General features: G+C 34.2%; 3 protein-coding genes across 4 annotated transcripts in view; 1 reads left to right on the top strand and 2 right to left on the bottom strand.

Moving 5' to 3' along the window:
• LOC133175534 (large ribosomal subunit protein eL36-like) overlaps positions 1-24332 on the bottom strand; it is a 415093-nt gene that overhangs the window by 137761 nt on the left and 253000 nt on the right. The gene's annotated exons all lie outside the window — the stretch shown is intronic.
• On the top strand, positions 51-11830 carry LOC133201935 (THUMP domain-containing protein 2-like). Its single transcript, XM_061337726.1, has 10 exons — positions 51-139; positions 1165-1291; positions 6410-6657; positions 7628-7705; positions 7863-7915; positions 8518-8605; positions 8937-9008; positions 9249-9363; positions 10576-10696; positions 11222-11830. The coding sequence occupies exons 1-10, from the start codon at positions 53-55 to the stop codon at positions 11805-11807; spliced, it is 1575 nt and encodes a 524-aa protein (XP_061193710.1). The 5' UTR covers positions 51-52; the 3' UTR covers positions 11808-11830.
• On the bottom strand, positions 17447-19837 carry LOC133175512 (uncharacterized). Its single transcript, XM_061310634.1, has 2 exons — positions 19578-19837; positions 17447-17921 (listed from the first exon to the last, which is right to left on the bottom strand). The coding sequence occupies exons 1-2, from the start codon at positions 19822-19824 to the stop codon at positions 17494-17496; spliced, it is 675 nt and encodes a 224-aa protein (XP_061166618.1). The 5' UTR covers positions 19825-19837; the 3' UTR covers positions 17447-17493.

The following is a 24332-nucleotide window of genomic DNA, read 5'->3' as shown; positions in this document are numbered from 1 at the left end:
CTTTTTGTTGTTTCCTATATCGAAGAGCTATTTTGAAAATGAAAGTAGAATCATGCGCTTCTTTTGTACAGCTGGCAGAGGAACAGAGATTTTTGCATATCAAGAAGTGCGCAAAGAGTTTGATATTTGGAATGATTTGGTAATATTTGTTTGTTTTTTTTATAATATATCCATCGATATCATGTGTAAGAGGAAAGGAGAAAATGTATGGCTGGACCAGGAATCGAACCCGGGACCCCTGCATCACTAGTCAGGTGCTCTACCGACTGAGCTACCCAGGCCATATCCACGGCCCTAACCATTACATTCCTCCCTACTTAAATTGTCTTCACCCTTGAAGACACAACCCAAGTTCTTATTTGCCCCTGGCAGGACTTTCACCTGCAAGTCCAGGGGTGGTTAACGGCACCAAATCTGTAAAAGGAAAAGGAGAAAATGTATGGCTGGACCAGGAATTGAACCCGGGACTCTTGCATCACTAGTTAGGTGCTATACCGACTGAGCTACCCATCCACGGCCCTAACCATTACATTCCTCCCTCCCTAAGTTGTCTTCGCGCTCAAAGACACAACTCAAGTTCTTATTTGCCCTGGCAGGACCTTCACCTGGACCGGGAATTGAACCCGGGACTCCTGCATCACTAGTCAGGTGTTCTACCGACTGAGCTACCCACTGAGATATCCACGGCCCAAACCATTACACATGTAATAGGAGAGGCCTCAGAAGTTGTTTTTTTTTAAATAAAGATGTTTATGTTCTAAATATTCACCAGTTCAAACAAACATTAATTATTTTGAATAAAAAAATCACAACCATATCTGAAACTGGGAGGGAGAGGGGGGGGGGGTTCTGTTGCACAGAAGGCAGCGAAATCTCAAAAAACATAAAAATCCTACTACCAAACACAGGTAAACTACCTATTCCACACGAGCTCATTCTACCCCTCCTAGAATGTATTAGCTTAATCGAACGTTATTCCATAAATACTACCATCGACTTCGCAAAGAAACACTAACATGTGTTTAACCACATTTATAAATATATCTATCTCATGTTCTCACAATATAGATCCAGGTAGACTTAGATCTTGGTTACTGTATATTGTACAATTGTAAAACATCCAACATCCTTTATATATTTATAAATGCATCATTTTATATACAGGTTCCCGTTTCTGAAGGCAGAGTATATTTTCAAGGCGATGTGAACCAGATTGAGAACATTCTACAGTTGAAGACTGTGGAGAGAGCATTTGCACTGGTTTTGCATGTAGACTCAAAGAAATACAAAGGTATATCATTCTATATTTAGGTGTAATTCAGAAAGAAGAAAGTACGTTACGGACCAAAATCGGCCCTGTCCCCAAATCTGATGAAGATATTTTTGAAACATGCCTAAGATGTCATCTTTTTAATTCAGCTTAATTTTTGTAATTATCTCAACTCAATTTTCCTACAACGTTATATGAATATAGATAGTTTCTTTGGAAAATAACACTATATGACGTTATGACGTCAACCTAGCGACGCTACGCAAATACGAGGGTTGTTGGAAAGTTCGTTATATTACTTTCAAGAAATATTAAAAAAGAAGACATTTTCTCATATAAAATATTTATTTGAAGTTTCATTCCATTCGATTTAACAGAAATCAATTTACTTAATTTTTAAAATCAACATGTTTGGTATCCCTGGAGCTACATTAAAACGTCAAAAAACATTGCGTCATGGTGTTTTCAAAAAAAAAATCTCCCTTTACATTTCACTCAGTTTGGTCCAATAGCCGCTTATTAAAAACGTTTCTCCATCAATTTTATTTTATATTGCTAACAATCGTACCAGTATAATTTAATTTTGTTTGTCCATGTTTTATTTCTTTTTTTATTTTACCGCGTAACTGTGCATTTACAAGATCAGCAACTGTGAAGCGCCTCTCTCTTTCCATGACTTTACCAACTCAAAGTTTCTGTTCAGATTTTTACAGATAATCCATTTTCTCACAGACCGCCCTTGTCTGATACAGAATTTTAATCATTCGAATATAGCCTCTATCATTTATACACACATGCACAAATCGCTTTTGACATTTGCTTCCTACAATATTTCAGATTTTATTCTGAAGATTTCCAGAGTACAACACAAAATTTTGTTATATATACCTTTAAAAATTGGTTTCTATATAAATCTATACACATTCCTAATGTTATACTGAGCGGTCATAAAAAAAATCGATGTTTGGCCGCGGAGTAAGATATTTGACCTATCGATGAGAAATTGGACCGCTTACGTTAAAATTGTGGGCGGGATCAGCTAAATTTCATTTGCAATCGTTGGTGTTCGACAGTGACGAAATTGACCAATTTTAACCGCAGTGTGAATTTAAGTAAATTTACATCATGGAAGCCTGCACAAGATACAAAGGTATAACAAAACATTTATTGACTAGGTTCTCGGGCAAAATGCGTTTTGTTGACCCATCGAACGGTTAAATAACGGCCCCAGAGTGAGACAAACAGTTTGGCTTTTGGGTCCGACAATATACTTACAAATAAAAGATTAATTTATATGATTTTAAAACGAGAGAGAGAGAGGGGCAGAGCGAGAGAGAAATGCGTAACGTATATTTAATAGTACGTTTATTATAAGTATCCGATTATTAATCGTATTCAAGCAAGAGTTTGATTTTTAAAAGCTAGACTATTTTTTATGCGAATTACTTGGTTTGTTTTTAAGATTGCATTAAAACTTTTAACACTATTTTAAAAATGTCAGATTCCCTATAAAAGTTTATGAGAAAGCATTAAAGATTTTTTCGAAAAGTATTTGAAATTTTAATTAATAGATAACATTGAAAGGGCAATTTCCCCAGCCCATTCTCGCGACGTCATTCACGAATTTATCTAAACAAAGTGTGTTTAAAACGTTTCTGTCTTGTCATCTGAAAAAGTTTCAAAAAAAAAAAAACCTGAAAAAGTACAGTCATACGATTAATAATTTTATATGTCTCCAGATGGTTCTCAAATGCACGAATCAAGTAACCCCCCCCCCCCCGAAACAAGCTGTAGCATTTCTCTTGGATAGTTGGCATGGGCAACCTTCTATCGAATTTTCTTTAGCAACTTATTGAGGCTTTTTTCACCAACTTAGTATAGCTTCTCAAAAAAATAAATAAATAATAAATAAATAAATAAATAAAGTAAAAATAAACATGTATAAACATTTACTTTTTTGAAGAACACTTTTACGATCTTTTTTTTTAAATACGTAAATATAATTATAAATAACTACTGTTGCTTGAAGTTTCGACTTTGTTTGCTTGAAGTTTCGACTTTGTTGCTTTAAGTTTCGCTCAATATGAGAGCCTATCTTTAAGTAATTATTGTGAGCCTTTGATACCAAACCTATGGAGAGAATGATTATAGGCACTTACGCCTGCTTTTCAATCCAGGTAGAGCTCTCGCGCCGTGATCGGAAGGTCATGTGTTCAAATCACGGCTGCGACCGACCTAAGTCGATAAAAAATAAGCAATTGTTCCTTCGTCAAGCGCTCGGCACTTTGAAGTGAAAGTTGCGGATCTTTCGGATGAGACCTAAAAACCGAGGTCCCGTGTCACGGTAGGTTCAAACTTTTTTTTTTTTTCACAACCAATTTTCCCCCAATACAATAAATTCCTAAACTTTACCTATGCTACAGCAAATAGAGGGGGGTGTTAGTCTTTCAATGAACATTTTCAAAGTTCGGAAAAAAGTGGGAAGGAGCCCAGCGTCCCTGATTCTTCGTGCCTGATAAATAACTTGTTTTCAGACTTGTCCACACTGACAGATAATTTTGTTCCACAGTACTTATATTAAATTGTGTGATACACTTACACTGCCGTAGTGGGGTGCAAGAATTTTCTAGACAGTTAACCTTGTGAAAAGTGAACCCATCATCCGATACAGCTTTTTATTTATTTTTTTTTGTCCGAAATTCCTTTTTGGACCTTTCTGTCGCTTTCTCATTCCAGTCTTCTTTTAACTTCACTGGATCCTCGACAGATAAGAAATTACAACTCTGGTATGTGGAATGATCTTAAGTAGAATATACGGGTAAAAAATAAAAAGCCATTGCTGCCTCTCCGACGACACGGCTGACTCAAGAATTTAAAAGGAAATCACCTGATTCTATTTATAGATATACCTTTTCAATTCAAGATCAAACTATGTAATATGATTTGAGGACGAATGTTATATTTTCGTAGTTGCAAGTATGTCAAATGACAATCATTTAATTTGTTCAATACTCAAATTCTGAGACAAAAGATTTATAAAATCAATAAAAATAAAACAAGTAGCTATGAATTTGCAAACTTTAATGAAATAGTTTAGGACTGTTTTTTCCCGAGCTACTTTCAAAGTGTATTGTGTATATTATAACTTTCTGAAATTATGTATATCGTAAAACGTAATAAAGAAAAACGTAGAAAAGATACACAAAGAAAAACAAATTTAAGAAAGCATAAATGGAAAAATGTGGGACTTGAACTCGCTATCACCATATTTACATTCTAGCAATCATACCACTGCGCCAACGAAGTCAATGACGTTGAATGAATAAATTTGCTAAATCTTACGATTATATGAGAAGAAAAATTGAATATATATTTTCATCATTTTCAATATGAAGACCACCTTTAACCAAAATTAGAAGTGCAGTCATATCCGAATAAAATCCTTCAAAAGTTGTTTTTTTTTTCTGGTTAAGGGTGGTCTTTGAAAACAGTTTGTCATCTTTAGGTGGATACCTCAATATTTACTATATACTCCATACAAACTGGATAATTTTCATATTTATCATATGAGGAAACTATTAATATTGAAATATCATTATTGTGTGGTATGGTTTTACGCATGTATAAACTAAGATTGTATGACAAAATTTGGTTAAACAATGAATTTAAGGAATCACTAGTAGAGTAGACGAAAATGCCTATCAAATGCGCTGTGGCTCTTTTACTAGGTGAAATATGAGCCTTTGTTTTTATATGGCTTTGCATAATATTAACGGCAATGTCTACAATATACAGATGCAGATGCAACACGCTTATATTGTGCGTGTATTATAAAATCTAAAAATATATTGAAACATCAACCGTGCACTTGTATAAATGACTGAAAATACAAAACTTCAGAATATTAATTAATCTGATCAGTCCTGACCAACAGCATCCAAAAGATTGGGAATTTATCCCCCCCCCCTTTCCAAAAAAAAAAAATGTGTTGCAAGGGGACCTATTGTGACGTCATCTTTGAGTTTATTGCGTAATTTATTTACATACATGCAGACGTCAACTAGGCCGTTTCAGTAGCAAGATAAAATAAAGGCTAGGATTTAAGCATTTTCTTTTCTGCAATAATACTTTTAGTGATTTCATTTGTCAGCTGAACATTTTTATTTTATTGCTTTAGTATATTAAGTTGATCTCTTCCCTTCTTGCTGGCAACATTTATCAAGTGTAAGGCTTAGTTGTTTAAAAAAATATCGTAATTTATCATTTCTATAAAACATTTTTTTTTAGTTTTTATGCTATTTTCATGACAAATATACTTGTATGAGCTATATAAATATGGTCAATCAATGATAAATTTATTTCTTTAACATAATTACACGAAATACACCATTATTATTGCTCCTAGATAAGAACTCGCCTCTCGACTAGTCTTGTCCCATGATCCCTTGCACTTCGTTATTGGGCCAATAACGAAGTGCAAGGGATCATGGGACAAGACTAGCCTCTCGACTAACTTGGTATTCGCCACCGGAAATAGTCATGAAATGTCAAAATTAACATACTGCACATTCCTCGAGCAAATTCTTACCATTATTTTTGCTTGTCTTTTATCAAATCATTTTCAAATATATATGTTTTATTTTGCTCGAGGGGTGTGCACTACTTCAATTTTGGGAATTTGTTGTAAAAATAGTGGAAAAAATAGCAATTTCCGAAAAGAACGGATGTTTAAATCCTGTGAATACCTCTAATCAACGTACTTGCGAAATTTTGTTATGCATATATCAAATCTACCAATCTTCTTCTACATGTACATAGTACATGTAGTTATATTTTTGCAAACGTGTATATCAAAATACGAAAAATTGTGGGCCTTCGAATAATACGTAACGTACTTAGTTCTTAATTAGCCTTATTGTTTTGTACATGTATTTCATTTTTATTCAAAAGTAGAGATTGAATTCACTTAATTATCAACAGTTTCCTCATAGTTAAATTACAAAGACTTAATATGACTTTTTTAAGATTTACAAGGAATTAAAAAAAAGACAATAAGGATTTTTTAAAAGACAACAGATAATCAAGGAATGGCTTTTCAGTTTCTTTCTTCTCAGTTTATTCAAATTTTATCACAAGCAGATCTAGACAGGGCTACATTTTTAAATAACCTGAGGACAGATATTCTAAATGAAGATTCCTGGAAGACCGAAGACCTCATAACTGTGATAGAACACCTCAAATCCAGACATGTTGGCAAATTACAAAGGGAGGTAATTCCTGTAGGTGGGGAAGGTCCTCCCTCCAAGAAAATCAAACAGGAGAGGAATCCCAGCTTCAGAGTGTCGTGTAAATGTTCTGGTGTGTTGGGAAGAAAAGTCAGTGCTCAGGTATTACTGTTAACTAGGGATAATATACATTGTACTGTGGAAATGTCATTGTTTGAGGGGGACCAATGTTCTTGGTTTGGTTGGTCACCTGTAGACCCTTTAATTTACATCCCAATGAATGAACTTTGTAGATTTATATTGATTCATAAAACTTTTCTGTATATATGACTCACCATGGTCATTCACGAGACTACATATATGTCCCTACAACCAGTAAAATTTTTGTTGCCCATGGGCATTGACCCCCCCCCCCCCCAATTAAAATGATTCTACGGTATATAATCAGAAAGTAATAAATGTCAGTTTGTATATTAATTATCTCTGTGTAATGCAAATCCTCAAAGTATTTTATTGTACAGTCAAACCTCGTTATTTCGAACTTCACAGAACCAAGAAATTACTTCGAGATATCCGAGGATTCGAGATATCCAGGGTAAAATACTTAAAATATAAGCGCTTGTGGACTTCAAAATCCATGGTATTTAAGGTAGCCATGTTCAAGATACCGAAATTCAACTTAATTGATGTACCTACAATGTTATAACAAATATGATAATGCATTTCTTTGCACTGTTGGTTAATTTTGCTTCATTTGGGTATTACAAACTTGTACTGTAGACGTACATTTTGCTGCATGGGATTAATTTATGCAATGCATGCCATAACATTTTTCCATGAAAATTTGGCACAGCTGCGTTCTTTAAGTGCAAGTAAGACGTACAGGGGCAATCCTAGAAATCTACCTGTGGATTTATAAAAAATTGTGATTCTGCGGAATTTCTATCCCATGGAAAAAAAGTATGTTTACAGTGTTTAAAAATGTGAAAAAAAAATGTTCAATTTCAAGGTTCACCTTCTTGTAAATTCTAAAGACTTTCAATTTTGTGTTCCAAAAAATATATATCTGATTACAAATCTTTACAAAAACAAAAAAAATTTACATGTTCTTAAGATATTTTCCTTCATGCAGTTACTGGCAAAACAGATTGGAATAAAACTTAGTCAGCTGATGAGATGGAATGTAAATTTCAAAGATCCAGACATTGAAGTACGTAACAGAGTATTCGCATAGTGATCATGTTGAGTACAATTGAAATTGACATTTGTACTATAAAAATATAAAGCAACAAGCTAGTACACTTTTATTTCATTATATTTACTCTAAACTGTTGTCAGACTGATTTTATCTGTGTATTCTTTACCAGGTCTGCATACAAGTAAATGATATTCATGTTAGTGTTGGCATTCCATTGACCAGGTAAGTATCACATTGTGTGCACTCATAATGATTTTCACCGTTTCTTCTGCATACTGTAATTGTGAAAAATTAAATGTTGGGAGAAATTTCCCTATGACTTTGTACACATGTATTAATTTCATTCAGCATTTTTTAAATTTCTGTCACCCATGTTTCGCAGTGGTTAGAGCATCTGCTGTAGAGTTGCAGAGTAGGGAGCTGATCCTTACTTTGCGGGTTCGAATCCACTGTGGTATGGGTCATGGAGACCGATCCTTCGTATGAGACAGTATAAACTGAGGTCCTGTGTCACAGTAGGTGTTGACACAAAAAAGATCCCTCACTGCTCAATGGCCCTAAGTGTCGAGCATAGGTATAAATTTGCAGCCCTCCACCGGCAAGTGGTGGCATCTCCATCTGTCTAATGAGTGAAAAATTCTCAAGAGGGAAGTTAAACAACAAACAAACAAACATTCAGCATTCACAAGATGTTACGCTGGTGCTGCAAGAAATATCCCCTTTTATTTAGTATGGTTTCATTAACTGATTTGCATAGTTAACAATATAATTAACTATATCCACATTAACAGTTTTAACATGTGACCTCCTTCTTTTTGTTTAAGAGTCCCATTGTCCAAGAGAGAATATGTGAAATGTCATGGATTAAGGGGACCAGTCACATGGATCATGTCAAATTTCCTGGGGATTAAGGTTATTTTTTAAACAGACAGTCAAACCTCGTTATCTTGAACTCAATGGGACCGAGTAAAAAGTTCGAGATCTCCAAGGATTCGATCACAAGATATCAAGTGTAAAATACTTCCAGAATAAGTGTTTGGGACTTCCAAATCCCTTCGACATATCCATGGTATTCGAGATATCAGTGTTCAAGATACCGAAGTTTAACTGTACTTGCAACATTATGCACATGCATTTATTATAATTATAGTGACTGTATGTTGTCTTAATTAAATGACAGATTTCTTTCTCCCACTAACCTTAATTTCATCATTATAAATATAGTGACTTTTTCCATCCTCAGAACCATGGTGTAATTTTGGATCCCATGTGTGGAAAAGCTACCATTCTTCTTGAGGCAGCAAAACACATTGAGGTACAGTGTTACACTCAACATTTTAATATTTTTTTCACCTCCTCTGCATAATACTCTACAAAATTTGAATATATAATTAATGTGCACTGTACTTTTCATGGAATGTACTATTTTCTACTGTGTTATGGAATTTAAAACTTCGTTTTATACTCCAATCCTTTCATGGAGTGATCTCTTTTAATTTTTTAATGTATATGTGTGAATTTTTTTCTTGTATATTATATTATCTGTAATTTTCAGGGAGTGTTTTGTATCGGTTGTGATATCAGCAAAGATCAATTGAAGTTGGCTCAGGAAAACATTAACTTTGGGAAAGTACAGGACAGACTTCAGTTAATCAAGGGGGATTGTAGAGGTAAGGAAGCAGTTTCTATTTCAGGTGTTACATGTACATGTGACTGCAGGGGTTACAATATGTTTTTGATCATCTTGACTTTTTGTCCTAACATTCAAAAGTCTTCAAAAGTATCTTCACAATAAACTCTGGAAAATTTGATTTTGGGAACATTTTTTCATTACCAGTCTCCAAAAACTACCAACAAACAAGATGTGTTTACAAAACACTGATGCCTCTGTATGGCAGCTTATGGCGAAGGTTAAAATTTCTCAAATGCAAGTCAAACTCCACAGTCAAGGTCAAGAGATGAAAAATGTTATTCCTCAAAAAAGGCCTTGGCTCAGGGAATATAACTGTGAAATATGAAAGCCCTAGCACCAACCATTCAAAAGTAATGGCCTAGGTTAAAGTATTTTAAAAGTGGGTCAAACACCAAGGTCATGGTCAAAAATATTTATACTCAAGGAGAGGTCTTGTCACAAGGAATACAGATGTGAAGTATGAAAGCCCTAGCCCCAACTGTTCAAAAGTTATGTCCAAGGTTAAAGTTTGGTGTTCTTTTACAAAAACAGGTCAATCCCCAAGGTCAAGAGGTCAAATATGTTGATAACTAAAGAAAGGTTTTTTCACAAGGAATACACATATGAAAGTTCCAACCAATCCAAAGTTATGGGCAAGGTTAGTACAAATACCATTTCTGCTTGAACTTTCAGTAAGGTATGACAATCCCGGTGATACGTAATTAGTGTCTCTCAAATGGTGACCTAGATTCTCATTGGTTAAGAAATTAATAATATTACATGTAGCAACTTTAGATTGTTGTTAACAAACAATGAGATGACATAAGCCACACCTCTTTACTGTAAGAAATGATGTAATTGGTTCCTTGCGTCACTCGTTGACATCTGAACCATTTTTATTCCATGTGTATTTCACGTGTGAATGAAAAGCTGTGTAAATTTCAGTATTGATGAGCTAATCTGGCAACCAATGAGCATCAAGGTCACTATTTGAGAGACGCTAATTATGTATAGCTGAGAATATCACGCCTTACTGAAAGTTCAGGCAGAAATGATATTTGTACTAAAGTTTCTGTCGACAAAAAGACAAACAGACTGACAGACAGGACAAAAACTATATGCCCCAGAATCTTTGATTATGGGGGCAAATGAAAGTGAACAAAGAAGTTTATTGGGATATTACAGACAATATTTTTTGGATTTTTTTCAGCATTGCCTTTAACTGCTGAGAGTGTTGATGGTATAGTGTGCGACACCCCATTTGGAAAGAAGTACAATGTCAAGGAGTCATCAATTGCTTTTCATGCTTCTTTACTCCAGGAAATGCACAGGTATTCTAGCATAAATAAAGTATACAGTAAAACAAGCTTTTAACGAAGTACCAGGGACGGACGATTTTTTCTTTGTTATAAACATAATCCGTTAATCTGTTAAGTTCACAATATATTTTATAGCCATGAGAAATGAAAATCACTAAGCTGTAGTCATCAATTTATTATAAGTGTGTTTGCTATAAGCATGTTTTACTGTAATTATCATAATATGTGTACAGTTGAACTTCATTATCTTGAACTTTGATAGTTCAGATGCCATGAATATGTGAAAGTAGTTAAAATTTCTAATCACTTTTTCTTGAATATTTTATTACAACCTGAATATGTCAAACCATTGGATATCGCGAAATTTTTTCTTAGTCCTGTCAGGTTAGAGGTAACAAGGTTTGACTGTGTAAGCAAATATTACTTGTCACAAGGAAAGTCATTTACAGGTATTATAAACTGACTGAAATCATAAAATGTCGTGTAACTCCGTAACTCCATGTTTATCAGTAATTTCTCTCTGTGTGCTTGTTTTAGAGTTCTTAAGAAGAATGGAATGATTGTCCTTTTGGTCAGTGAAGAAATGCACCACATCATAAAAAATGCAGGATATTGGTATCAACCTTGTGTACAGCCTGGCCAAAATAAGGGTGAAGATGATAGGCACCCACAAACCAAAGATACTGAGGACTACTGTTTTGTTGTGGGTGACCAATCAAAAACATCCTTGCATGCAGATACAGTGAATTTAAATATTGCTGATTCCTCAGACCAAGTTGTGGATGATCCTAAGAAAAGCTTTGATCAAAATTTAAAACATTTACAACATTACAAAAGTAGCTCCTTGTTACCTCATGATTTAGATTCTCAAGCTGTAGAGAAAATTGGACAATGTGATAGTTTAGTTTTAAAGGATAGTGGAATGACAGATAAAGGTGACGAGTTAGCCTCCTCTGTGAACAGAAATGGTGAGGTTGTTAAATGTGATGTAATGGAGGGAGACATGACAGGAAGATTGTCGTCTGTTCTACAGAAATTCCACCATGTCTGTGATCACTACATTAAACTAGGAGAAACAGATTCATTTATTTTTGTACTGAGAAAAAAAGTACTAAGAATATAATTTTGCTGCTGAATAGATCTGAACCACTGTTTATATTTTTTTTATTACTGGTAAAGATTTAAAATAGAAATAGAATCGTCTGAATAGTAAAATAAATTTGTATTTTTTTTTTTTAAATGTTGAATGAGATGTGAATGTAACAAACAATAATCATTCTCAAGTCCAATCAAACAATACAAATTGTGAACAGAGCAAACATGGCTGTCTGAAAACAGGGGTGGGATCAGGTACCATAGAGGGGTGAGCATCCCCTGTTGACCTGTCACACCCATCTTCTGCTCTTTGTCATTATCAAGATTACAGAAAAACCTGCAGACAATTCATTGTGAAAATAATGGCATAACAATTTTCATGAAAGATGTCAGTCAACATTCATCTTAACAATCATAGCAGATGCAAACAAGGTCATTGCATCGACGCTAGAATTTGTGAAATGTTGACTTTAAATAAGATTCTTGATATCCTTGTATCATTAACTTATTTGTCAATATAGCTTGCTTTTTTTTTATTTTAGAAAATGATCATTCATAGAACATGATCCTGCGAATCTAATCAACTGATTAAACCGTATCTACAGGTGACAATTGTATGTTGCTACATAAATAAGGGCAGTTGAAGAAAAGTTAAAGCCATCACGTTTATCATTAAGTTTTATTTTTGTTAGTTTGCCATTAATGTCTTTTTGTTGTTAAATGTCTTAATATGAAAAAGATGTGTCAGACTCTCTGATGTCTATATTTTGAGTTCACTGGGATATATCGAATCAACGTAGGTCTAGAATGAAAAGGAATATTGTTAATTGATATAACGTCTATATTTCTAAATGTCAAATTGTAGGCAATAGCAAAAGACTTCTTTTCATTTAGAAATTTTTGAATAAATTCTGCTTCGTACGAGGGATGTTCCAAAAATAATGACACTTGGCTGTTTTCACCCCCATTTATTTATTTTTTATTCTTTTACTGCTCTTCAAAATACTCACCCGTGGCCAGGGTACACTTTTGTAGACGGGTCCGCTCATAGCTCTCTCCTATGGGAGAGGATCTTACATTTCGGCCGTGGTTTGCGACGATGCAGTAAGACACACTAATACAGTAATATAGTAACATATTAGAATGACAGGTACAACTCCTCGAAAAATATCAAAAGTTAAACGATATCTGCTTCACTATAAATTATGGGTTTTTAAACACGTGTAGCTATTATCTGCGGAAGCGTATCAGTGCCAGTAATATTTCTTAAAAGTTGGTAATTCCAACTTTAAAGTTGGCTTTTAAGATTCTCTTCATCCTGACCTACATTGGAATCAAAGCAAAATCATGCATGTTAATCATATTTAGTAGTTTTTATACAAAATGTCTTCATAACTAATTTCTGCATTTGAATAAAACAATTATACCAAGAGCGATAAGACTCTAAAAAATTGTCGCTTCTGTTCCATCATCAGGTGGGGAAGATACTTTACTCTTCTGTGGTACATCTGTAATATAATTAAAGTAACTCTCATTAAGTAAAATATCCTACCATTGAAATCTTACATTAAAAAAAATATTAAAAGATCACATAAAAGGGGCGCTAATGAACATAGATAATTATTTAACTACATAATTTTTATATTTTTTTCCTTTTGACTCTTCCTTGCCCCCCCCCCTTTTTTTTTGGAGGGGGTCCCTGAAATGTAAGAATACAACAATCTGAATCAAAATTGTAAATCAAACTGAGAATTATGTTGGTAAAAAAATTCAAGAAGAGAGAAATTGCATTATAAATCAATATCATAAAGAATTACAAATCCATAAGCAAGGGCATCTGATTTCCTCAATTTTAAAGTAATGGTAAATGAAAAATTTTGTTACTTATTGTTTCTGCTATCATCCGCTTTTTGGACTCTCCCGTTCTGTTGTAGTGTTTTAATTTTTATACTTCTCATATTTGTGTTCGGGGTATTAGGTAAAGTACACCGTAAAACAAGTCCGTCTCCAATTATTTTATATAGATAGCCACAGTATTAATCGTAAGAATTATGCATAATTATTGTTATGTATATATATTTTTCGAAAGATATGAAAATTCTTTTTGGGAAGTGGAAGCCGAACATTGTTAGGAAAGAGACTGTAATGAAATGATCATTGTTGGACTTTAAACGAACACAACATCCTGAACAATCTGCCGCAGAAGGTATGCATATTACAGGCCCGTAGGAAGCAATTTCAGTTTAGGGGGCACAACCATACATTTTCAGTTGAGGGGGGCACTATCAACTACCAAAAATTCCTTGACAAGCCCCCCCCTCCCTCCAAAAAAGATCATCAGACGTTTTTATTGAGGAGGCACAAGCATATAGTATCTATGTTATCTATAGTACTCTATATATCGGCCAAATTATTTGGGGGGGGGGGGGGGGGGGGCGGCGGCCCGGTTCCAACGGCCATGTATTATACATATGTATTTTTCCATAATTTTGTAATGATAATTTAATACTACTATAAAAGACACAAGTTGTATTTTTGCCCGAAAAATAAGTCGATCAACAGATCTTTTGTAGCAGTTTCTTTTGTTTCGTGTACAACCAGGGACGATGTACTAAGATAAGGAGCATTTCCAGTGCTATCATCAAATATTGAATAATTTTTTGATAGATTGTTCTGAAATATTTGATAGCATTAGAAATATATTTAATTAAAATTGACACACAAAATCTGCAACTTGCTAGTACATGTATTGCAAGACTTACGAGTCAGAGTTGCATATCCCGTTTGTACAGTGTATATACGTCCTAGGAACTACATTCTCCTGGGAGAGACACTGTTATAACGTTATAACGACTATACCTTTAATTTAAACAGATTAATTAAACAAATTAATCTCGAATTAATAAAGGAGGAAAATTTGCGTATAATAAACTGAGGGCACAGTTTTTTTTAATAGAGGCAGGCCGGACTTCATATGTTATCGTATTAGGTCCACCCGGACCTTTAAACGAGGCGGACCAAATATTCGAATGAGACCGTATACACAGAGGTCCCGTGTGTCGAGTACAGGTCTAAATTAGCAGCCCTCCACCGGCAAGTGGTGGCGTCTAAATTTTAGTGAAAAATTCTTAAATTTTAAAAGGACGTTAAATAAACAAACAAAGAAAACCATTACTATAATTTTGGGGTTTTCAAATATAGAAATACAAAATTCATGGAACTATTTTCTTAAACCACCCCACTCCATTGAATCTTGCTTCAAATTTATCAGTGCTAGTATTTATAAAACTGTAAATAACTTAAATATTTTTTTTTCTTGTTTATTCATGATCATAAGAAAAAATTATTTTTTACTATTATAAATAAGATCATCCACAATATGCACTTTTAGAGACACTTCACTCCTACTGCAAACTTTCTGAATTGATCAGACATAGATTTTTTGATCTAGTTATGCTTATAAAAAAAAGAAACATATTTACATATTAAAACATATTATTGGTGCAGTGAATTTGTCATGGTCAGCTCTAGCTAGACCAGCTTGGTTAATGTCTTATAAGAATGAAATGCTGAGATATCGAACCATGTTCAAGCTCAAAAGTCCATTGAAACAATTCGAACCGGGAGTAGAACAACATGGATCCTCTTAAAACAACAGAATTGGGATCAGGTGCCATGGAGGAGTAAGCGTCCTCTGTCGAACGGTCACAACCACCCTGTGCTCCTTGTCCTGATCGAGAAAACGGAAAAATCTGTAGACAATTCAGTGTGTAAATAATGTCCTAACAATCTTTATGAAAAACGTCAGTCAGCATATTCGTCTTAATGAAAGATTGTATTTGCTGGCAAAGTCATTGTATCGACCATAGAACTTGCGAAATGATGACTGTTAAAAACGAGTCTGTTGATATTCTTGCTTCATCATTTTGTTTGTCAATTATAGCTTGCCTTGATTTAGAAATTGTTCGTTCAAAGAGCATGCTCTTGCGTATCGAATCAGTATGGAGAAAGCCAGGAAAAAGGGAATTGTTTATGAGCACTTCTTTATTTGGATATTGTTACATAATCCTACAGGTTGAGACTCAGTTCACCAGGTGGCAATTATCAGTTTATAATGTATCAATTTAATTCTTTATTGCAAAAGACATACATGTTAGAGCACATTTGTAGATTTGACAAAACAAGATGCTAAGACACTGAAAAAACTCTGTACTTTTATATTAAAAATATATGATTTAGTCTGTCCTCCATGATTTTTCCTCATTTATACCATTATTATATCTATTATATGTATTTATCTTTTTTTTCTTCTTTTATTTTGTCCTCTTTCACTTTCATTTTCTGAATATGTATATCATATACTTGTACCTCTGACCTGAATTTATATGCTGTAAATATTTTTCATTGTCCTCATGTAAAATATATAATTATACATACATGGTTTTGAGTGAATAAATGAACTTGAACTAGAAATCACAATTTGTTAGAGAATGGGTGGTCTTAATTGGTGTTCTTCAAACTAAAATTATTTTTAAAGAAATATTTAAACTCCATTGAATTATCTTTGAAATTAAAGGTTGACAAAAAAGTATGGAAAATTATTTGTGTAGTAATCGAAGTTTATACAAAATAAAATACAAATTACAAAGTAATAATGACGTCTATTTCAATAAAAAACAAACAAACAAACAAACTTTTAATTAGAATATGACAAAGGAAAAAAATAGTCATGCAGCTGACACTTGTTTTATATCTTTTCGTGATACGGTTGTGGTCTCAGTGTAATGATGACACTTTTGGTTTCGAACATGAAATTGAAAAAAAAAGTTTCTATTTGTAATAACTTCAGCTAATCAAGGATATATTTCTAATCAAGAGATATCTCTAACATAAAGATATATCTTTGGAAAGTTATTTCATGGATAAAAATATATCTTGATGTATCTCTCTTTTTTTTACCGTTTCATATAGCATTACCCCAAGCTTGATGTCCATATATCCCGGTCTGATCCTTAGGGATTGCTAGCTGGTCATTATAGATGTGTAGAGATTTTGCCAGCTTCATAAGTAATGAAATTTTTTAAAAAGATGTGTACCTTCAATTTATGTCCAACATAGCCTTAATCTGGGGCTGGAAAATGGCTCAAAGGGTCATGGATTTTTACATTTTTCGGTATAGGGCTTACATTTAATTATGTGGCTTTTCTTTGGAGAGAAAGATTTGCATGTTATTCTTATCTTTCTTTGAGGGTACTTCAGTGAAATAAATATATGAAGATAACGAGTAGTAATCAAGCTCAAAAGTTCATTGGAACAATGGGAGAAGAGCAAACAGGGACATCAATTTTAAAACCAGGATAGAAGTACAAGAAGAGTCCACAGTAAGGATACACTGTTTAATGTAAAATCCACACAAGAAAATCTCTTATAATCATAAACAACAAGCATTACAGCTCATTTTTTTTCCCAATTTTTTTTTCTAGTTAAAGGTAAACAATGTTGTTGACTGCTTAAAAATGGGCGGTGATCTTTCAGCGAAAGGCGCAAGGCCCTCCTATTATTTGCCAAAGAGGTCATTCATATAATTTAATATAATGCTAATGTACAGATAGACATGCACATATGAAAGTAATTATTAGAAATAGCCTTACGTTATGTATTTCCAAGCGGGTACATTTACTAGTATTACAATACGTATTATACATTTGAGTAAGTTATGATAACATTAAAACATAATCTTCTTCAGTTTCTTCATTTTTTTTCGATTTTCTTTTATTCATTTCAAGAACTTGAAGTCTTTTGACTGAAATCGCAAGCTGGGTTTTAATATTTATTTTTGAAAATTTTGAAGAAATGTGTTCCGTCTCCTGCACATCATAGACCCACTTGGAAGACCCCCTATATTTTCTTTCAATCGTCTTTCCTTGCAGATGATCAAAATCTACACGGGAACAAAATTTCACTGCGGTGTCAAGTAACGTTGTAAGGTCATATTTTTCGGCTGCTAGGATGTAATCCAATAGTATGTCAACCGTTATGTCTGTTCCCGGATCACATTGGCTTATCATAAACTCCTCACAATCAGCAACAAGAGGAGACTGGTATTCGTGTGCCAAAGGAAGTACTTGTAGTACATTGTGCCCTGAAAAAATATAATATGCCATCGTTATTTTTTTTAAATACTAGTAAATTGTTAAAATAATCAAATACAAGAGGCTCATGGGCCACAACACTACCTGAGTAACTATGGCTCTTGTTTATCAGCAGATTTTGTTCCTATATATTCTCATGTAAAATTTGATCACCCAATATAGTCCTAGCTTATTCCCGGAGGACAAACGTGAATCTACACTATCTGTTTTTATAAATATGACTAATCATGACTTTGCTATTCCTGCAGAAAAGAGTTTTAAAGATTTTTCTCTGTATTTCTATGTAAAACTTTGATCGTCCATTGTGGACACACCCTACCCACAGGGGTTGTGATTTGAACAAATTTAAATATACACTACATGTGGATGCTTTCATATAAATATGACTGATCATGGCTTTGCTGTTTACAGATGAAGATTTTTACAGATTTTGTTCCTGTGTATTTCTATGTAAAACTTCGATTGCTCATTAAGGCACCCCCTTCCCCCGGGGATCATGATTTGAACAAACCTGTACATACACTACCTGTGGATGCTTCGATATAAATATAATTGATCATGGCTTTGTTGTTCTTCATCATCGATTTTAAAAAATCTATGTATTCTATAAAATCATGATTTGAAGAAATTGAACTTGAACCTACACAACCTGAGAATGCTTCCATATAAATATGATATATCATGGTTTTACTATGCTTGAGATGAAGATTTTTAGAAATTTTACAAATTTATACCTATGTAAAACCTTGATCGCCTATAGTGGTCAAACCTTATCCCCGGGCCAGATGATTTGAATCAACTTTAAATCTACACAACCTGAGGATGATTCCATATAAATTAGATTAATCATGGCTTTCCTTTTCTTGAGAAGAAGATTTTAAAGATTTTTACTATATATACCTATGTAAAACTTTGATCGCCATTTGCAACACACTACCCCTAAACGCCATGATTTGAAAAAAAAAAATGAATCTGCACTAAATAAGTAAGCGTTCACAAAATATTCATCTTTTCTGGCCCAGTAATTCCTGAGAAGATTTTTGAATGACCCCACCCAATTTCTACTTTTTAAAAATTATCTCCACTTAGAAAAGGATGTGGCCCTTTATTTGACTAAACTAAACTTGAATTCCCTTTACCCTAGATTACTCTGTGCTAAGTTTGGTTAAAAATGTCACAGTGGTTCTGGAGAAGAAGATTAAATTGTAAAAGGTTAACGACAACGACGACGACGGACAAATTTTGATCAGAAAAGCTCACTTGAGCATTCAGATAAAATGAGTTAAAACAGTCATAGTCACATTGTGATGTACCTTTTACCTTTTAACAACTATCACTTGATATACTTGTGTACCTTTATTTACCTTGCAGTGCACCTCTTTGATCTTGAATATATCCATATTTAATCATGTGATAATAATGACAAATTTGGTCAATATTCAATAGACCTGGGTTCAAATTCAATTAAGAAACATGACAAGAAATGGTTTATAAGTGGAACAATAAAGGACATTTTTTATGAAATTGAAATATTTTTTAAGTATAAAGGATGTCGCTTTATCGAATGTCATAGAACTATTAAAAACAACACACACCCTACACCCACCCACACAAAAAATGTATATTCATAATGCAATAGTTTTTACCTGTTATTGCATACTCCATGTTTGGATAAAAACATCTGAGAAACTCAATTACATCTTTAGCCTTTTTGTTGGAAAGAGTTATTTCCCTTGCCTTGCTTTCCTTAAAACTACCAGAAAACATGGTATTAAATACTGGCGAATGCTGAGAGAGGACAGCTTTGTTAACGTGGATTTTCTGATCTTCTACAAGTAAGGTTACATCTGTTTCTGGAAATTCAAAGTTGCCCAAGCTTTTTCGTTCTGCCATATTATATATTGCTGTATATCTAAAAGAAGAAAATATTTTTTCTTATCGTAAAATGACAATAAAAGTCTCTGTTAAGCCGCTTTATATACGAGGGGCGTTCAATATTTTTTGTCCCTTATAGTTTTCAATATAAATTAGGACAGTCGATTCGGGATTTGGTCATCCCTGAATGAATATATCATTTATTGACATTGTATCAAAATTTGGAACAAGTCCGTGCACTCTGAAACAAACACTTACTATAGCAAATGACCTACCCGAATACACTGGACATCAAGTATGGGTAAAACACGAAGTCTGGAGTCACTTGAAATTAGAAGGTATATTCTTGCTCGTGATGAAACGTTGGTCCACTTTTTCCAGCCAGAAAGGAAAGTAAAAAATCATGTCTGGATTGCAAAGAATATGAAGAGGCCAACAATTGCAAAAAGAACTCAAACTTCCGAGAAAGCTCTAAACGCAATTTTTTAACTCTAATGGATTAGTAGTTCAATATGCAGTCCCACAGGGCAAAAGTGTCACTGGAAATATGTATTCTTCGTGTATACTTTCGAGACTTTATAAATTTTACAAAAAAAGACGACCAAATACCGGTTTGAGAGGCATTAAACTTCTGCATGACAATGCTCCTGCCCATAAAGCAAAAGTGAAACAGGACTATCTACAGCGTCACAAAGTTCTCGAACCTCCACATCCTGCATATTTACCTGATCTTTCTCCTTGTGACTTTTTCTTATTTCCAAAACTAAAGGAAGCTCTATCTGGAAGGCGTTTTCAATCGAGGTCAGCGCTGAGCTCAGCTATTTTTCAGTATTTAAGGAGTATACCACAGAAAACTTATAGAAAGTGTTTTTTGACTGGATTAAACGACTTCAGTTGATCTCTGTATTAAATCAAAGGGAGATCACTTTAAAGGAATGCAATAAAAAAATGAATTTCCATTCTGATTTTGTAGCTGTAATATCTTTTGGACAAACAATATTGAACACCCCTCGTATATGTTCTAGTAATTGTTTTCAAATCCTTCAAAGAACCCACAAAAGTCTTCCTTTTCACATTTATAGATGTAATATAAACAAGTCAAGAGCTCCGAATTAACATGGCAGACTACCTACATCGTAGCTCACATAGACGAATGATATAGTCGCCCGCGTGGGGCAGTGGTTCGAGCGTTTGCTCTAGAGTGGCGGATCGAGTAAGGAGTTGATCCTTAAGTCGCCGGTTCAAATCCCACTGCGGGACGTGGAGGTCGGTCCCTCGGATGAGACCGTATACAATGTAAGCCGAGGTTGCTTGTCGCAGTGGGTGCTGGCACGAAAAAGTTCCCTCACTGCTCAATGGCCCTTAGTGCCGATTATAGGTCTAGAATTGCAGCCCTCCATCGGCAAGTGGTGGCGTCTCGATATGAATGAAAAATTCTCGAAAGGGACGTTAAACAAACAAACGAATGATATCTTTTCTCTCAGCGAATGGATGTCATGGTAGTGTAAATTCCTGTTACAATAGATGCAATGCTCAATGGTCTGGGTTGGATTCATAATTTCTTTGGAAGAGACAGGCTCCACTTTTTATACATTTAAACTGCACAAGAAATCGAAGAATTGCTTTATCGTGATTAAATTTTGTTAGGGTGAAGACAAAATCTTGAATCATAATCTACAGCTCCATGACAAAGTCATTTTCGATCTTTTCCCAGTAAAAATATTTCATGTACATGTAGTTTACTTCAAAAGTGTTTGAAGAAGATGAAGTTGTAAACCACTTAAAGGGCAAAGAAAAAGAGATCGACAGGAACTTTAAAGGAGACCATATATGCCATGCTTGTGGGTATTTAAATGTTCGTTTATTATCTCATATAGGCCATACAAAAATCCATTTATTACGTAAAAAGGTACAAAGATTACCATTTATACCACATTATACAAGTTCATGTGCTTGAAAGAAAAATTGAGAAAATTTTAATGTACAGAGTCTTTTACAAAGTTTTAAAGAATGCAGCTAAGTTGTGCTTGAAAATTCCGTATAGAAAATTGTGAAAAAAATAAAAGTTTGACTAGGTTGGTACTGTCAGGTATTTCCATATTTGTCATTTACTGGATGATGGAGACTAGGGGATACGAATCGGACACTTGACTAGCGAAGATGATTTTAGCCAATTTTACGTTTACGATTAATTTAAGTCACCCTCGATAAAAAAAGAGTATCATTTTAATAGTACTGCAACATTATCAATTACGAAAATTCGCGACATTGGGATAGAACTGAAAACCATGTCATGCAGATACTGTAAAAACTGGTAATTCATTACGATCGAGTTATCAGACGTTTTTCAAGTTGGATACAGAACCTATTCAAGTAGTTGTGTTGGATAAACTTTCACTACATTAAACTGATATTGAATAAGAAAACTACATGCTATGATTACTTAAATGTATAATTAAAGCATACCATTCTTCTTAAAATAATTTTACTATTTTTACAGTTAAGGATGTGTTACCTGAGGGTTTTCAGACTTCCAATATGCTAAAGCTAATAAAGTTTTTTGAAAGGCTTTGCTCATTAAGAACTTGAAATAGCTTACCAGGTAGGTGGACTTAAATCAGATTAACATTTGATTTAGACAAAAACCCACTGTTGATTCGTTATCTTCGAGATATGTAATACAGGAATAAAAAGACACACTTCATCAAAATTTACATGATTCAACATGTCGTGTTATTGAATCAACAAAGTTTACGTTCTTTTATAATAAATTTCTTCCAAAATTCATGTACAAGTAAAGCAGTATAAATGTAGGAAAACAATTTTTATTACTTACTGTTGGGTTGGCTTCCTCGATAGTGGATTTTAGGAATGATCGATCACTCACTTACTACTGATCTATTTTAAAGCCTACCATACACATTTCTTTTAAAAATTGATCATCGGTTAGTTTTACTATTGGAGACGTGGTTTGCAATTTGAAACTGCTCAACATGGACGGAAAATTAGCAACGAATCTTTGAACAAATGCGAAAGATCTTGATTACTAGTAACTGATTGATGATTTGTTTTATGTCATATTCGAGAATTTTTTGCTCATATAGAGACGTCACATATATTGGTAAAAATTAGACCTATACTTGGCACTCAGGGTCATTGAGCACTGTGAGATGATTTTTTTTATCGTGCCTATGCAGGCCTACCGTGACATGGGACCTTGGTTTTTCAAACCTCACCCAAAAGACCTGTGACCATCACTTCTAATGCTGGGAGCTTGACGAGGAAACAATTACCATCTATGTTTACTTCTAAGGTGAAATATGGAGATAACGAACAGACATCAACCTCAAAAATTCATTGAAACAATAAAAACTGGAGCAGAGCGAACACGAACCTCTTAAAAGCATCAGATATAAAATCAGGTGCCATTGAGGAGTAAGTGTCCCTTGTCGACCGGTCACACCCAACATGTGGTCCTCGTTATTATTGTACAAACGGAAATATCCGTAGATAATTCAGTGTGTACGTGATGACTTAAACTTTGTATGAAAAACGTCAGTCAACTTAATTCAGTTTAACGAGGCGCAGCGAAAGAGAATCGGACTCAGGGCTCTCGAGTTTAGGCTTCCTTGAACCGGTATATGATCAATACAAACGTCGCAAGCAGGAAAGTTGCAGATATACCTGTAAAAACTGATCGAAATTCAAAATTAGAAAATTCTGAATTTTTATTTGACATTATTTATTCAAGGTAATGACACATTTATTGAGGAGACAAAGCCTTTATGTTTAGAATAAATATCCGAATGTGCTTCTCTATAACAAATGCATGTGTTTTATTTTTCAATGCACTTCCGATACACATTCACCAAATAACTCACCAAATGGACAATTTATTCCAATTTCTAATATCTTTAAGTTACATATGGAATGAAATATGAAGATAACGAACAGTATCTAAGTTCAAAGTCCATTTAGACAACAAAAATCGGGAGCAGAGCAAACACGGACCTCCAAAAACATCAGAGGTGGGTTCAGGTGCCATGGAGGAGTGAGCATCCCCTGCCTACCGGTAACACCCTCCGTGTGCTCCATGTCATGATCGGGAAAAAGGAAAAATCCGTAGACATCTCAATGTGTAAATATTGGCTCACAATTAGTATTGAAAATGTCAGTCAGCATTTGGCTTAATGTTGACCAGGTCATTGTGTCGACCATAAAACTTGCAAAATGATGACTTCAAACGAGACTGTTGATATCCTTTTTCATCAACCTGTTTGTCAATAGCTTGTCTCGTTTAAAAAATTATTCATACGTAGAGCATTCTCTTGCGTATCGAATCAACTGGGAGACAAAAACCTCATATGTAGGTGATAAGGGTAATTACTATATTTAAGGAATGTTATTAAGTTTTGTGTGAGTTATTGGTGTGTAAATCACACAGACTTGTCACGTAGGTATATTTCATGAAGCGCGCTACGTGCAAGTCTGTGTGATTTACACACCAATAATTCACACTTAACTTA

The sequence above is a fragment of the Saccostrea echinata genome, unplaced genomic scaffold (assembly GCF_033153115.1).
Source record: "Saccostrea echinata isolate AGI-Se365-2 ecotype Australia unplaced genomic scaffold, CSIRO_AGI_Sech_v1 ptg000002l, whole genome shotgun sequence".
Classification (NCBI taxonomy): domain Eukaryota; kingdom Metazoa; phylum Mollusca; class Bivalvia; order Ostreida; family Ostreidae; genus Saccostrea; species Saccostrea echinata.
This window is presented reverse-complemented; position numbering and strand designations above follow the sequence as displayed.

What these genes read in the sequence shown, in the direction of transcription:
- LOC133201935 (XM_061337726.1), top strand. Translation starts at nt 53, where the DNA reads ATGCGCTTCTTTTGTACAGCTGGCAGAGGAACAGAGATTTTTGCATAT. An exon ending in TTGATATTTGGAATGATTTG is followed by an intron (nt 140 to 1,164) that starts GTAATATTTGTT and finishes TTTTATATACAG; the next exon opens with GTTCCCGTTTCTGAAGGCAG. An exon ending in GTTGGCATTCCATTGACCAG is followed by an intron (nt 7,916 to 8,517) that starts GTAAGTATCACA and finishes TTTTTGTTTAAG; the next exon opens with AGTCCCATTGTCCAAGAGAG.
- LOC133175512 (XM_061310634.1), bottom strand. Translation starts at nt 19,824, where the DNA reads ATGGCAGAACGAAAAAGCTTGGGCAACTTTGAATTTCCAGAAACAGAT. An exon ending in CATGGAGTATGCAATAACAG is followed by an intron (nt 17,922 to 19,577) that starts GTAAAAACTATT and finishes ATATTTTTTCAG; the next exon opens with GGCACAATGTACTACAAGTA.